This window comes from Pithys albifrons, chromosome 3 (genome assembly GCF_047495875.1).
Source record: "Pithys albifrons albifrons isolate INPA30051 chromosome 3, PitAlb_v1, whole genome shotgun sequence".
In the NCBI taxonomy this organism is placed as follows: domain Eukaryota; kingdom Metazoa; phylum Chordata; class Aves; order Passeriformes; family Thamnophilidae; genus Pithys; species Pithys albifrons.
Genome location: NC_092460.1, coordinates 13,462,018 through 13,478,674, shown reverse-complemented (window position 1 = coordinate 13,478,674; position 16,657 = coordinate 13,462,018). Strand labels below are relative to the sequence as shown.

The 16,657-nt window shown below is 41.9% G+C and overlaps 1 protein-coding gene across 3 annotated transcripts in view; it reads left to right on the top strand.

The window, feature by feature from the left end:
• IARS1 (isoleucyl-tRNA synthetase 1) overlaps positions 1-16,657 on the top strand; it is a 100,212-nt gene that overhangs the window by 45,862 nt on the left and 37,693 nt on the right. For all 3 annotated transcript variants that reach the window (XM_071550515.1, XM_071550517.1, XM_071550516.1), the window contains exons 15-19: positions 3,758-3,884; positions 9,139-9,212; positions 10,241-10,435; positions 15,279-15,365; positions 15,968-16,051. In XM_071550515.1, the coding sequence (XP_071406616.1) occupies positions 3,758-3,884; positions 9,139-9,212; positions 10,241-10,435; positions 15,279-15,365; positions 15,968-16,051 (567 nt within the window). The remainder of the gene's footprint in view (positions 1-3,757; positions 3,885-9,138; positions 9,213-10,240; positions 10,436-15,278; positions 15,366-15,967; positions 16,052-16,657) is intronic.

Genomic DNA, 16,657 nt, shown 5'->3' with positions numbered 1-16,657 from the left:
GCACTAATTACTATTTTCAAATTCATGCCCACTTTGCTTGTGTGACTCGGATGCTGAGTGGTAGAGAGACTTGGAAGGCAAAGAAAATGGTTTCTGTTGTAATAAGCTAATAAATGTTGTTAAAAAACTGCGTTTTGTTTTGCTTTTTGTGGGATGTTTTTTGCTTGTAAGATGGAATCTTTATTTTAGACACTAAGAAAGTGAGTAGCTCCCAAGAAAGAATGTGGGAGTTGACTGTGCAGAGGACTTAACAGTGCATGAGTTTAGTGAAACCCCGAATCTGTTTCAGAAATAGGAAGGAACAGTCAAAACTGGACATGGAAATCTGCAGCAAATGAATAATTTTCCCTGTCTGTAATTTGTGTGATAGAGTTTTGGTGTTGGGAAAGTAAGATAGAAATGAGCATTTAATCAGGTTCGGAACTGATGTACTTTAATTCAAAATCTTTCTGATTTATGATTTGACAAAATAATATTTACTTCTTGTGTTGTGAAGTTCATTTCCTTGAACTTTCCAACTGCTGCAGTGTCTGCATCCTGAAGTTTATTTAGTGCCCTGTCCTGGGTGCCAAGGAGAGAAGCAGCTCCTGTCCCACACTATTCCAGGGCATGATTGAGGAGCTTCCTCCCCTGCTGAGACAGCAGTCTCCTTAACCTTGCTGAATGTAGAGAAAAAAGGATGAAATCCTCTCTGTGTCACTTTGCAGAGAACTGTGAAGGTCAAACTCAACACAAATTGTAGGCTGGTTGGGAAATAAAAAAACCTGTTTCTCACAGCTCAGTTTTGGGAGCTGCAGCACAATTGCTGTAGGAGAGACATGGTGGCTTTGATTGCACTTGCAGCTTTGCAGAACTGTTTGATGGTGGGGCTTGACCTTTCTGAGAGCTGAGTCTGTTCAGTGCCAGAAGCAGGGGCTTGTTCTGGTCTCCTTCTTGTCACATGCAGCTGCAAACTCTGGTCAGCAGCAGGAACCTGAAATCTGTGCTTTGAGACTGAAGGGGATTTGTGATGGATCAGACGGGAAAAACATGTGCATTGCCATATGGGAGGGGGCTTTTGGTTTATCTTTGAGCTCCTTTGTGTAGATGGAAGAGTCAAAAACGCTTCCTCATTGAACAGACACCTGTGGCAGGACGGTGTGGGCATTTAAATTCAACAGAAGGAAATATTTAAGGTGATAGGATTAAAAAGAAACTGAAGAAACACTCTTGGAACACTAACCTGGAGTTGGTGTAAACAATGATCAGATACCAGTAACGAGATCATTGAGAATACTGTCTCGTTTCCCAGCCTAATGAAATATTTAAATAAAAAGTGCCTCTGATTTTATTTTTTTTCCTTATGACATGTAGGTAAATGTCAGATTGAGGTATCTGTAGCTAAATCTATGGAGACTAAGTGAAAGAGCTGGGCTCCAGCCTTGCAGAGCTGTGCCTGGCAAGGCTGTTCCTGGTGCAGGTCCCTCCTCCAGCTCGTTCCCAGCTGGGCTGTGCCTGCCCATGGGCAGCGTCTCTGCCATGGCAAGAACCGGTTGTTTTAAGTAACACTTTCTCTGAGTGATGGACCCCAAATGTTTGTGAAATGCAGGCTCTTTTTATTTGATTTGATGGCTGTGTCAGTGTTATTTCTGTGTTGTACCTCTAAAGAGCCATAAATCATTGTTGCAAATGTGGTTCGTAGTAGATGAAGTGGTTTGTGTTTTATGTTCCACTGAAAACTGGCAACAGGGTCAGACAATTTTACCAGAAGAGGTAAATTATATGCTTTCATAGCTCAGGGAGGGAGATCACACCACATACATTTTTGTGGTTAATGTCCACTTTGGGGATAAAATTAATTTTTCATGCGTGTTTTGAGGAGGCAGAGTTGAAACTCCCAGCATTTTAATGTCATTGGGGGATTGTCTCAGCCTCTAGCTATGTTAAATGGGACTAATAATTTCATCTAATCAGTGTCTAACAACTTCTGAAAAATGGAAACTAGTTTAGGAGTGATGTAAAGAGAAGTTTTCCACATTAGTGGAGTGTTGGGCAAATGCTAATGATCTTTGTACAGTTTCCACTTGTGTTTGCAGAGGGTCTCTTAAGGTCACCACAAAAAGTTAATAGTAATGAGTCCCACACTGAACCAAATTAGCAAAGCCTGTATACAGTTCTAAAGCAGGGATACAGATGTCATGTGAAACATGAGTCATGGAGTTTTGAAAATTTTTTAATTATTTTTGTTCAAGAAGTGTTACAGGAGACAACTTTGTAGCTAAAAGTAAATCTAGAAATAGTTAAGGAAGCTCTGGAACTTCAGACTGCTATTTAGTGAGGCTTTTAAGAGTAGTTTTTATTCACCTGGGACAACATTGACATCAAGAAGCCTTCAGATCTCCACATGGCATCATCATGGGTAAAACTTTTAAAAGAGAACAGCTTTTATTTTCATCTGTAGTTTATTTTTTTTTATTCACACTTATTTCATCTCCTGCTGCTGGGCCAAATCCTACCTCAGTGTGTCATGTGAATCCATTCTTTTAATTTTTCCTCTAAAGGATCCTTTCATCTTGTTACTCTTGGGACTGAGCTGTGATTAAAAGTCTTCCTCAAAAAGAAATACTTGATAGAGAACCAAGAGCTTCAAAAAGAAAAGGTACAAGAGATCATGTAGTTTGGCTGCTTCTCCTTCAGAAACTGTAGGTCTCTTAATCCAGCTCAGACTTTGGGAAGGGCCTTTCAAATCACACTGGAAAAACCAACCCAGTAAAACTTGCCGTGGTTTGTTCAATAACTCAGTTCTAGACTCACTTTATTGTTGTGAGCTGCTCATTCACAACTTCTGTGTGTCTCTGGCACTGCCTTAAGTTTATTCTCTGAGTTTCATTTGAGGTTTTTAAATGCACTTTAGGCATGAAATATCTTGTTGATCTTAAAACCCATTGCTGTTCCTCACCTGCCCATAATCATTGTACAGATAGTTAATTGTTTGTTTACATCATGAGAGAAAATATGGTTTTAATCAAACCACCAGGCCATTTGGCATATCCAGGAACCCTGCTGGGCATCAGGTTCTGGTGTTAACCTTTGAGCTCCAAGACATTTTCATGTGATGAAAATCTATCTTTAGCATCTCTCAGTACCTGTTAATACTCAAACTGAGGTTTTAGGATTAATAGGGTTTTGTGGCTGGGGGTATGTTTTGGTTTTGAATAAGGTAAATCAAAATGGAGGTGATAAATGAGCTTGGGAAGGATTTTTCTGTATGGTTCATCAACCTGAGTAATGTGCAGATACCTGGATGTCCACAGCAAATCCAAGGTGCCTTTTAATACTGTTACTCCAGGCTTTGCCTCTTGGGAATTTCATTCAGCACCAAAATCAATAGTGATCTCTTTTTCTGTATGTAAATAAAGCATTTGAGTTGTTACCCACCATGAGTTACAATCCTCCAATGCTGGGCTGTCCTAAGGATTTCTGACCATCATTTCATCCCTAATGAATGTATTCTACATTTTTCTGAGTTACTTTATAGTAAAATAAACTTGTGTAGCTTACCTGGACATCCAAGGAAGGCAGAAGAAACAGTGTTAAATTTTTGGCAGCACCTCCACAGACCTTGCAGCAGCCAGTGCTGTGATATAAATGTGCTCCAAGTCATGAAAAGGCTGACTTGAACTTGCTTTGTGGATGAAATGAAATGCAACCACTCTTACTGGTTTCTTTTGAGCGAAACTTAGTGATAAATGAATATTTGTTCTTATTTTTGGTACAGGGTTCCAGATTTTGTGAGGGAGAAGCGTTTTGGGAACTGGCTGAAGGATGCTCGAGACTGGGCCATCTCCAGGAACCGGTACTGGGGCACCCCCATCCCTCTGTGGGTCAGTGAGGACTTGGAGGAGGTGAGGAACGAAATTAAAGCATCCAGGTGACAGAAAGGTCTGTCTGTGCATGTGGTTTGCTCATCTTAATGGACACTTTTCTCTTTGTCTGCTGCAGTCTGAAGTTCTGTTAATATGTCTTAGTATACCTGTATAATCTGTATTCATATGTATATGCAGGTGATACCTGCATATTTATGGGTACATTTCTGTGCCTGTGCAGGTTTTCTTTGCTCTTGCTCAAAAACCACAACCAACTTTTCTTGGTTTTCTATATTAAAATTAATCATGTCTTTCCTGTAAGACTTTGCAGTGATGGCAAATGTAATGGAAATAACAAATGCAGTGAGAAAATGGCAAGGAAGAGATTTTTCTTTTTTTTTTTTCACTCAGTCCTTTCAAGTCTGCTCCTGAAATTCTGGTTACTTGGAGCCAAATGAGTTGCTGAAGGCGTAAAAGCAAGTCCAGCACAGCAGAACAGCAAAGATACATGTTTGTAGTACTACAAATGTGAATGTAACAGACTGTGAAAGGATGACTCTGGTGAAATGATGGATATGGATAATGAGCATGTTAGAACTGAGCTGCTCCAAGGTGTGAGGTGCCCTGCAGTTGGCAGGGTAATGCAAACTGCAGCAGGGAATGTTTTGCTTGGATGGCTGTGCTCTGGAAGTGTCAAATCACTTAAGTTTTAAAACTCTTTCTGAAGATAAAATGGGTGAAGTTTGAGAGTTTTTTGTGTGGTGTTTTCCTTCTTTTGTTTTTTATTTCCTTGCTGTGCTGGGTTAGTTCATCAGATATTTTCTGGAAGTAGAAATGGTGATCAGTGTCAAGATGTCCATGGGAAGTAAATACTGATGGCACCATCCCAGGCCTTTATTTTTATCTCTCCTAGTTTGAAAAAGTTTTATTCTTCATTTTAGACCTGGAAGACCTCTAGTAGGAAAACATATGCTAGAGGAGTATTTTATGGTCTTAAACTTGCTCTTGCTTAGATGTGCACCATAAAGTATTTTTTATTTCCTCTTCACTGGCAATCTTGCTGGTAGGCAGGGAGATACTGGGGGAAGGAGGGAGACATTCCTTGCAATTACAATTTAAGTATCTAAGAAAGCCTTGGCAGTTGATTCTTTTTATGCTATGAGTGTGTTTGTCAATTACTGACAAGCCCAGTGCTGCTGTCTCTCCTATAACAGTCAAAGTTGAGTTTGAAGACTGGCAATTTATACATAATTTTTTCACTTTTTTTCTGACATTTTTAAGTCCCGTTTTTGATACAACTTTTTTTTAGGTAATAAAAAGGCTTTCAGTTTAGTGCCAAACTATTTCAAGCCTTCGTTCTACAGCTGAAAAAGATTGTGTAAAGGTTTTATTACTTTCCAGTCCTTGCCTCTAATAATATTTCATTTTCTGTCCAGTCTCCCCGTGTCTGTAGTCCTGTGTGTACAGATTTTTTTGTTTTTCTAGGTATGGTTTGTTTGTTCTTAATAACAATAAGATGTCTAACTTGAAAGATTGACCTTTCCTTTGAAATTAGCTGCAAATATTCCTCAGGGCTTGGTGTTCTGAATAAAGATGGAAATACCAACAGGTCTGTTATTTTTATCCATAGATGTTTCCCATTTCTGTTTGCTCTGGAGTCTGAATGTTGTGCTTTAATATCTGAGTGTGGCTTCTGGACCCAACTAAATTTCATGTTAGGGTTTTTTTAATCCACTTACTTTTTATGCATATGGGATATGGCTTGAAACAGAAATACCATTGGAACTGGTGTGGAACTGAAGTCCTGGGTGACATCTGCTCTCATGTAGAGAAAATACTCCCCCCAAATTCCCTGAGTTGAGTTTTACTGCAGCCTGGTGCTGTGTGAGACTGCAGAGCTTCCCCTTCGTGTCTTCAAAAGAACATTTTGTTGCTCACAATTACACTGTGCATATGAAATCCTGGAAAAGCAATAACAATTTCTTATTTAATATACAACAAGGTGAATTAATTGGTATTAAAGTGAATTTTATTACAAATCAATAACTGGTGCCCCACAGTTTTATTTTAACTTTTATTTTAATTTTTTTAGCATAATTATCAGGTAGAGACACATAATGGAAGTTAAATTTTGAAGCTTGTGTTTATTACCACATTTTTGCAGGCAGTTTATAATTTCAAGCTTTCAAATCTCAGTGATTTCCTCAGTGGAGGAACACATCTCTCTTGAGTTAGATAATAAAATTTTTTGATATAGCAGCCAAGTTGGTAAAGCAGACATGGACTAATTTTATGGGAGTTGCATACAGTGCAATATTCAGTGATTTGAAGGATCTTCTCTGGTGGTTTCATTGCTTGTCACTCGTGTTAACGATCCGCTAGTGTGGGTGCACTTGCTCTTGGGTAAGAGAACAAGAGGACTCTGACTCTGCTCTCCTGAAGGGTTGAGGGAACTTCCTCAGATCTGTTTCTGGGCCACTTCTGGCTATAGCACTCATTTCTCCTACTATTTAATATTCAAGAGATGCTTTCTAAGGATCCCAGAACCTCTTCCTGACACACTGATACACCCAATGAGCTTTTCTTTCTGTGAGCACTCCTCACTATTAGATTATGGTGCAGAACAGAGTATGAAAACCCAATAAAATCCACCATTTTTATTTACTAAGAACTGCAGAGCTGTGCCACAGGAACATCGAAAACACAAATGCTGCTGGATGTCTTATTCTTCCTATTTGCATGGGTTATCCCAGATGAAATGCTAATGTTCATTTTGTTCAAGCATGTAACCTCTGGTTTCACATGAGCTCCCAGAGATGCTGCAGTGGGGTTGAACAGCCCCCAGTCCCAGCCTGTTCATGCCAGTCCTTGTTGCCTGCTGTGAAATGTGGATATAACTGATGGTGGAGGTGCTGTGGCTGAAATTGGGATGGAGAAGGAGCATGAGTGGTGGGGAGAGAGGCCAGGCTGCTAAAGCAGGCATTGCTCTGGAAGGAAGGTACCCAAAGCAATAGTTTTTGAGAGCATAAAGCCAGTTTGTTGTTGCAGAAACGAGTGGGCGCGGCCTAATGAGGGATGGAATTTGATTAACATCTACTTGCTGTCTTCCTCTCTTGCCTTCAAGAATCTAATCAGCTCCCCTTGGTATGCAGTAGCTCCATCCTTCTTCCTCGGACAGAGACAGGGTATTCAATGTGAGAATCAGAATGGATTAGGTTGGAAAAGACCTCCGAGATCACCAAGTCCAACCCTTGGTCCAACTCCAGTCCCTTTACCAGATCATGGCACTCAGTGCCACGGCCAATCTCAGCTGAAAAACCTCCAGGAGTGGGGAATCCACCCCCTCTCTGGGCAGCCCATTCCAATGCCTGAGCACTCTCTCTGTAAAGAATTTTTTTCTGCTCTCCAACTTCAATTTCCCCTGGCAGAGCTTGAGCCCATTGTGCCCCCTTGTCCTATTGCTGAGTGCCTGGGAGAAGAGACCAACCCCCACCTGGCCAGAACTTCCCTTCAGGCAGTTCTAGACAGTGCTGAGGTCACCTCTGAGCCTCCTCTTCTCCAGGCTAAACACCCCCAGCTCCCTCAGCCTCTCCCCACAGCACTTGTGCTCCAGTCCCTTTTCCAGCCTCGTTGCTCTTCTCTGGCCTTGTGAGGGAGGATGTCCACCTTCCTCTGGGGATTGTTGGATTTTCCATGGGAACTTGGGATTCTGCATCCAGTATTCAGAATTTTACTGAAGTATTAAAATGCTTGTCTTTAAAAGCAATAAATAATGGGCAGCTTTTCACCTGATGCATATGTGAAAATATGTTCAAATATAAAGGTTAGGGAAGATGAATTATCTCTGTATCCAGGGGTAGTTTTTGTTTGTGCTGCTCTTAAAACCTTTTCTTCCTCTAGCAGTCCTGAACAAGGCACCTGCTGCTGCTCACTTGGGCCTGTGTGATGCTTGGGAGGCCAGAAAGTGGATGAAGAGCAGATCTGGGTTAAAAATAGTTTGTTGGTAAAGGTGTATTTTTACCTGGGGTCAACCACCCTGTGTGGTTTGCTCTGCACTCTGCTGTACTTTCCCATCAGAGCCATTGTTATGCTCACTTCCTACAGAAGAAAAGACAGACAAGTAATGAAAAATTACATTTCAAAAGCACTGTAACAATAGGAGATGGTGATTAGTAATGCAGATCAGCAGTTGTATCAGACTAGGAAAATCATGTCTTATAAAATCAAATCAGAGTGAGTTTCTGTCTTCTCTGTATAACTGTATTTCATGACAGTTTTTTGGAATTAAATACACCAAACCCTTTCTGTTGGTCACAATTTCTGTGTGCATACATATGCATATATTTAAGACTATTCAGGCACTACTCTGAGTTATTGTATCTTAAGAATGACTTAGAAAAAGATGTGAAAAATGTCTGGTCTCCTTACAGCTTTGTTATGGTGATATTTTTAACTCCTTCTCTGTCAGGTCTGTCAAACCCTGGTTTTTTCCATGGTTATTCCAAATTGGACTGATGGCCTGTGGGACAGGATCTCCAAAATCCAGACCTGAGTGCAGTGTGTGGCTCATGGGTCCTGCCAGATCAGAGAGGCCCACAGGGCTCTGCTGGGGGGGTTTCAACTTGATTAAAACATAAGGCAAATACAGGTTTGCTTTTCTCCTCTCCCTGACATACAGTTTTTTAGAATAATTTATTTCATCAGCATTTCATGACATCAGTGCAAGTCTGCTGTGGAAATCTGTTTTTTTCTTAATGGTGTGTTGATGCAACAAAGCTGAGAAAAGTCCTTCTTAGCAACCCCTTTGTGAGCTGTGACACTTGATTTGCTTTCAGTGAGATGCCTTTAATATCTTCAGTTCTGGGTGCATGGGATGGAACCCTCACATGGATTATGAGCAGTGTAACTGCTTTCCTTAGCTCAGGAGAGGAAGCTGGATCTGAAACTCCTGTTTGTATAGAAGTCAGGATCACTCAGTTTTCAGGGCTCCTTGTGTTGTGGATTGTTTGGGAAAAAACCCCAAAGAAAATCCCACCTTTTTGATAGCTGCCAACATGCTGCTGCTTCCAAGTTTCCAGTTACTGTCTCATGGATTGTCTTAAGTCAGGGCAATGTTCTCTTAACATCATTTGCTGCTGTGGGGGGGATTGAAGATGGGCACAAATCTGTATTGCTTTTTCAGCTCCATCATCTGCTTTAGAAGGTACTGACCTACAGGTCTCTTGTCTGGTGTTAAAAAAAAAGTGCTACTGCATACAAATAACTGGCTAAATTTCTTGAATGTCTCTTGCAGGTAGTTTGTGTTGGTTCTGTGGCAGAATTGGAAGAACTGTGTGGAGTGAAAGTCACTGATCTCCATCGAGAAAGGTTGGTCACAGACACTGGTAATGGTTATTAAAAATAGTTAAGCAGACATAAAAGCATCATGGTTTTCTTGGCTCGAACTCTGAGAAACAAGTTCAGGGAAAATAGCTAAGTGTTAATGGTTTAAGCTGGGCCTAAATTTAGGCTTTAGTTTTCAGTTTTTTGAGATAATCAGCGAACTTGAGCTGGGTCAGGCCAGCTGACTTCTGTTGGCCAGTGGTATTCATACCATATTCCAACACCATCTCCATTATAAAAGCAAGTGTGGGAGGGGCTTAGTTCAGTTCCTTCATGGCTTCTCATCTGAGAAAAACACACTGTGCTGTCCCAGGACGCCCAGGCCCAGTCCAGGTTCACCACCATGTTATCTTAGGGAAGTAAAATGTTTGTTCTTAGCCTTTCTCTCTTTTTGGGTCTGTCCCTTGGGGGATTAAGTTCTCTGGAGTGATTTATAGCTGGAATGGTGGGATTTGTGTTAGATGAGGAGTTTTTTTGTGATTTCTGACTTGTGTAGGTCTGTGTTATATAGTAGTCTTCTTTTAATTTTCTCTTTTCTGTATAAATCTTAAATCTTGGAGTTTTTTTCCTTTCTCTCTTTTCTCAGTAGAGGGGAGGGAGAGATTAGCTCAGTTGGTTCAAACCTGGTTGCAGTAATGCCAAGGTCATGGGTTCAATCCCCTCTGTGGGCCAGTGACTTAAGGGTTGGACTCGGTGATCCTTGTGGGTCCCTCCCAACTCAGAATAGTCTGTGATTCTGATTCTATCTGTATTGGGCAGTTGGCATTTTGCCAGCTCAAAGCAAGACAATAAGAGGAGGATTTATGATAAATGCATATGAATTTTCCTCCCTTTTTTGTTAGTAGAAAGAATTCTCTGACATAGCTTTAGGTTATGAAGATTGAGACAGGAAGTGCTGACTTTTTTGACAAATCATTTAAACTAAAGCCAAAAAACTCCTTGTCATCCTGATGTGAAACCTGAGCTTGTGCTGACTTGGTTTGTTTGTCTCTGCCCCCGCTCCGTGCCCGCAGCATCGACCCCCTGTGCATCCCGTCGCGCCGCGGGAAGGGCGCCCTGCGCCGCGTGCCCGAGGTGTTCGACTGCTGGTTCGAGAGCGGCAGCATGCCCTACGCCCAGGTGCACTACCCCTTCCAGAACAGGAGGGAGCTCGAGGACGCCTTCCCCGCCGACTTCATCGCCGAGGGCATCGACCAGACCCGCGGATGGTAATGCCGCCTCACTGTGTGCTGTCACTGCCCTGCCACGGGCAAAGGCGCTGCGGTCTGAGCTTGCTGCTTGGTGTTGTGGAAATGGGACCTTAGCAAGGGATCTTCCCAGCTTTTACGGAAAACATCCTTAGATAATAGGGCACATCTCTGGCCTGGAAAGGAGAAATCTCAGCAGCTGAATTATCATAGAACTCCACTTACCTACTAGAAACAGAACAGCAGTCGAGTCAGTGGTAATAGACGTCAATGTTTTGAGGGTTTCAGGCCAGTTTATAGGGAAGTAATTTTTGCCCCTAGACTCAGTTTGATTTTTGAGTTAATGTGCTTTCTTTCAGCATTCACATCAAGCCAAACCTTATGTTATTAAGGTCTTAGAGTTCATAAAAAAAAAAGAGACATTTTCTAGCTGTAAACTTGATCTGCTTGTTTTGCTTATTTGATTCCCCTCTGGATAAATGCTTTTAAGTCATTGATGAAAATTTTTCTCTCATCTCAGATTTTCTGTGGGTAACGTTGTTGAACTACTTGTATGCATACATACAGTTTTAGTTTTACCATTTTAAAGTGTTTATTCTATGTTTGAAGCTGACTGTGAAACATGACAGATTAAGATGAATTTTTGTGTTTTCTGGATTGTCTGCGACCAAGTGGAACTTTTCCATTCAGTAATTTGAGGTATTAGAGTTAAATAAATTCCTCTGGAATAGAGTTGGCCTCTCTCTTTGCCTACTCCTCTGCTCTCCCAACAAACCAACCAACCAAGGAAATACATAAACACATAAATAGAACTAAGTTTCATGATTACACCGAAAGATATTGTCACTTTTCAATCCCTTACTTGTGATGCAAAAAATTATCTAAGTCCATAGCTTACAGCCAAGCACTGCTGGATAGCAAAAGAAGAATTAAAATCTTAGTTTTCCCTCTTTATTCTGTCTGAGAAATCATTAGGAAATTTGCCTTTTTTTCTTAAGAAGAAAGACAAATAAAAGAACACATAAAGAAATAAAACTCATGCAAAAGGGATGGGCAGGAAGCGATTTTCTCCCTGCAACATTTGATGAGATCAAAGTGCATTTATTGTGATTTAGATAACAGAAAAAAGAGATAAAATTTTAAAAATCTACACCATGATCCTTCTTGCACTGTGCAATGTAACTACCGAGTTGTAAAAGTTCAGCAGAACTAAAAATGGTTTGGGATTTTTATGTGGATGCAAAATCTCTCCCTGGTACTTACATTCCAGTAAAAACATGGGAGAAATGATAAATTTTTGGTTTCAGGATTGTTTGAGATTGGGATGCCACAGTGGATTAGTGTGTGTGTCAGTTACTGCAGAGTTCCTTTGGTGTTTTCCTTTGAAGGATGTGTGGGAGATGGGACAGATGAAAGGATCACTCTGATCTCATGCACCCAGTGAAGCTCTGGTGCCATTAAAGAGAAAGCATTTGTAACTTTTACACAAATAGGCCTGTTTCTAGGATTATATTAATCTAACCTTGAGTGCAGTGCAGCATCTGAACCCACTGATTACTGTGTTTTCAGTCTGTAAAAGTATTTTTCACATAGTCAGTGTAAGTACATGGGCAAGCAGCTCCTTTCCCTTTCCGTAGAAAGCTGAGCTGAATCATCTTACTGTTTCAACTCAAGTTTGTTTCTGGACTAGCAGGAGAAGTCCTGGCTGATCCTGGTACCTCTGTGGTTGTGGACACACCTTGCTGTGAGCCCTCAGACTTGTGTACTGTGGGCAGTGTGCAAGTGGAGCCTTCCTGCAGTCTGGGGTAGATTGAATTTTGGTTTTAACACCAGCATAAGAATTCCTGAAGTCTTCACCAGACCCAGCTCTGTTCTGTCATTTTGTATCCAAACCCCTGCCTCAATTCCTGATGCTCCTGCCTCTCCCAGGGTGCTCCTGGCTGTTAATAACCTGAAGCTTTGATAAGAGCAAATGTTGGGTGGTTTGCAGTAAAACACTTTTGTTTTATAAAAGAAAGACAGAGTTAAGATGCGAGGTTTAAGTGAACAACAAGCTGGTGAGTTCTGAAGAATTAAGAGCACAGTATGTGATTTTTATCTGGCACATTCTGTATCAAGTGCTGAGATCCAGCATGGAGATTGGTTTGTGTCAGGTCAGAGGCTGCAGCTGCTGTTAAGTGAGGGTTGGAAGGTAGGGAAAGGCTCAGGAGGTGGAGATGTGATGGCTTCTGTTTGACTCCACAGAGGGGAGAAAGTGTAGGGAGACAAGGGGAAAATGGATGTGTCTGAGGGGATGAGCCAGGAGAGTGATCTTTTTGATGACTTTCTGCATGGATAGAGAAACAACTGAATTATATTTGTTAAAGCCACAGGAAAAAAGTCTTAACAAGCTGGGTTACAAGGCTGGCAGTGCAGGCAGATTGGTAGGAAAGGGTCTGACTGTATTTAGGGAGATGCAACCAGATTTATAGTCACAGTCAGAATGTGGTGGCCTACAGGGAATTCACAGCTGGAGGTTTTGTGGCATGAACGCCACAAGGTCATGAATTTACCCACAGTTGTTTGAGAAAGGTTTTTTCTCCCCCTCAAGGGGAGTGGAAGAGGAGTGAAGTAGAGCAACAAGTGGACTGCTGTCTGTCAAGCTTGTTTTTACAGTTGTTTGAGTGACAGCTGTTTATCTGCAAGGACTTATCAAGAAACAGGCTGAGATTTGGTCAATGGAAGATGAAGCAGCAGAGATAAGTTGAGGAAGTTTTCTGGAAACAAATGTATCTGTGGACAAGATATTTCAAAAATAAGGTGCAGAGACACTCCTAAAATATTCAGAGTGAATGAGGTGAAATTTCTCAAAAGCACAACCTGAGAAAGAATGAGAAGAGTTCCATCAGAACGTTTGGAGACCAGTGGGTCACAGGTTCTCAAAGACAGTCTTGCAGCTGTCATCAACCAGGGTACCTCATGCTGAGGCTCGTTGGCTTTGACAAGGCAAGGAACATAAAATCTGGGAAATCTTCTTTATTTCATTGCTCATGGTCCACCTTTACAATTTTCCTGATAGAAACAGTATTGAAATATCTCCTGCTTGATTCTGCTTGGTTCTTTTTTACTGCAAATGCAGGTGCTCTAATAGGAGAATTTGTGACCAGCTTGCAGAAAGTGCTGGAGGTTTGTCCATGAGGTACCTTTGAACTGAGTACTGAGTGTTTGTAATGAACTGTCAGCCTTGTGGGCTTGAGGTGCTGATCATCTGAGTAAATGCTCAGATATTTATGTTTAGAGGTTTTCTTGATTAGGTTGAAAACAGAGATGGAGATCTTGAGTTCATGTGTTTGTGTGCAAGTGGAGGAGTGGTGGTTAAAATTAAAAAAAAAATGCAATGTATTTAAGAGAGGTGATTTTGAGGGTTAAGGGCCTGTCTGAGATGAGATCAGAGTTGTCAGGAAAGTCACTTAATAAATGCAGTAATACACACAGCAACCTTTACAGAGGACCCTCAGGTGTCAGAATTAAAGCTTTTGTAATTACAGGCAGCTTTTTGATAAGAACTTTGGAATATTCAAATGGATTTTTTTCTCCCACTGAAGTGTTTCTCCACTAAATCTTTGTGCAAATACACAGTTCTGAAACATAACCTCCTGTGCCTTATTACAGCTTCTGTATAATCACCTTCTCTTTGAAGGTTGCTAAGCAGTTGTCAGTGTGATACTTGTTTTGAACCAAGAAAGCTGTGGCCCACTCCCAGGTATTTTCTTAAAAGTAATTACCAGCAGTGCAGTTAGAGCAGCTCACAGATCCCTCCTTTGGCAAGGCTCTGACTCCTGAGTGTGAAGTTATCACATCATCCTGCTCCTCCACTTAATTGCACAGTTATAATCATATATCAGCCTGTTGAACAACAGGTGCCTGTGCTTGCTGCAACACTGATTTCCTACCTGTCCCAGACAGCTTAGGGATGGATTGGAAACACATCCCATGGAATGGGGAGAACTATGAGTGTCCTTTGTTGTAGTAACACCTGCATTCTCCTGTTTTCTAGTGATGGCCCCTTTAAGCAGGTAACCATAACCTCCTTCCAGTCCAACCATTGCCTTGATGGGAAGAGGCTCTTCTCTTTTTTGAGAACTTGCTTTTGTACTTCCAGTTGTGAGTGTTCCAAAGTCTGTGAGGCTGAAAAGCACCCAACTGATACCCACACAGAAGTGTCCTGGTCCTGTCTGCCCTGTTTGCTCCTGACTGATTCCATGGGCAGAGGTTGCCAGTGAACAAACAGGGAGCTTGTTTAGTACAGAATTCCCGTTTTTCTGGGAAAACTACCATTTCCTTCTTAACAACCGTCCTCATGATTACTGTTATAATTTTTCAGCCTTTTTGGAAATTGATTCCAGCTGAGCAAACAGCATGATAAGGTACAAAGAAGGTGTACTTTCAGTAAGCTCCTCTTCTAGCAGTAGCACCAGGGGGCATGGGCTTAAGCTCTGCCAGGGAAAATTGAAGTTGGAGATCAGGAAAAAATTCTTTGCAGAGAGAGTGCTCAGGCATTGGAATGGGCTGCCCAGAGAGGGGGTGGATTCCCCATCCCTGGAGGTTTTCAACTGAGATTGGCCATGGCACTGAGTGCCATGATCTGGTAAAGGGACTGGAGTTGGACCAGGGGTTGGACTTGATGATCTCGGAGGTCTTTTCCAACCCAATCCATTCTGTGGTTCTGTAATTCTGAGTCTTTGCCTCACAAATGTCCCACAGACTTACATTTTAACTTTGCTGGAGGAAAGCAGCATAATGAAACATGTATTTTGTAGTGAAGACATGCAGACTTGGGCCTGGTGTGTTTATAAAGTCACGTTTTTGTTGTCTCTCGTTTCAGGTTCTACACTCTGCTGGTGCTGTCCACTGCTCTTTTTGGAAGGCCTCCTTTCAAGAATGTCATTGTGAATGGGCTCGTTCTTGCCAGGTTGGTGCGTCAGTCAGCTCTTCCCTCAGCAGGTTTTTAGTCAAAGAATGTTTCAGCAAAGTCTGACTTTGGAGCTGTTAAGACTTGTCAGGGTGATATAAGAGGCACCTGAGAGGGAGGTTCCCACATCCCAGCTCTCTGTTGCACTTGTTTCTTTCCAGCAAGATTCATCTTTCCCAGGGAGAGAGAAAATGAAAAAATTTTATCTGTTACGCAGAGTAAAGGAGATGATAAATGTTGTTTCAGATTGATTTTAAGTTAATTATATTTGTTTCCCATTATTTTCAAATAAAGCTTTGCCAGTGGGCTGGAGGGATTGATTCAAAACAAGTGCATCTTCCCTCAGCTTTGGTAGGAGAGACGTATTCCTACTTGGTTTTGTAACTTGGAAGCCTCTTGGGTTGGGTTTTGGCGTTTTTTTTCAGTTTCTCTGGTGGGTTGAATATTCATACTGAAGTGATGTGCTAATATAGAATTGTGTCTGTGCTACCAGGAACATAATAGGACAGAAAAATTAAGTTGGATGTGAAGGGCCTTTTTTCTTTATCCATGAATTACAAAAATTCTGGGAATTGATGCCTCTCCATTCTGGTATTTTCTAGTGATGGCCAAAAAATGAGCAAAAGGAAGAAGAACTACCCTGATCCAATGAGTATTGTCAATAGCTATGGAGCTGATGCACTAAGGTAGGATTTCTTGGGTCATTGTGCAGTGGGATGTGTTGGATTTCTGTTGGGGGCAGACACAAACCAGGGAGCATCTGCTGGGGTTTGACAATCAGCAGCAATTTTGGAAACTTCTGGACCACTGGCACAGCCAATTAGCTGAATAGAGGGTGAACCCAGAGAAGTGTTCAGTTCTGGGCCCCTCAGTTCAGGAAAGAGATTGAGGGGCTGGAGCGGGGCCAGAGAAGAGCAACGAGGCTGGAGAAGGGACTGGAGCACAAGTGCTGTGGGGAGAGGCTGAGGGAGCTGGGGGTGTTTAGCCTGGAGAAGAGGAGGCTCAGAGGTGACCTCAGCACTGTCTAGAACTGCCTGAAGGGAAGTTGTGGCCAGGTGGGGGTTGGTCTCTTCTCCCAGGCACTCAGCAATAGGACAAGGGGGCATGGGCTCAAGCTCTGCCAGGGCAAACTGAAGTTGGAGATCAGGAACAAATTCTTTGCAGAGAGAGTGGTCAGGCATTGGAATGGGCTGCCCAGAGAGGGGGTGGATTCCCCATCCCTGGAGGTTTTCAACTGAGATTGGCCGTGGCACTGAGTGCCATGATCTGGTAAAGGGACTGGAGTTGGACCA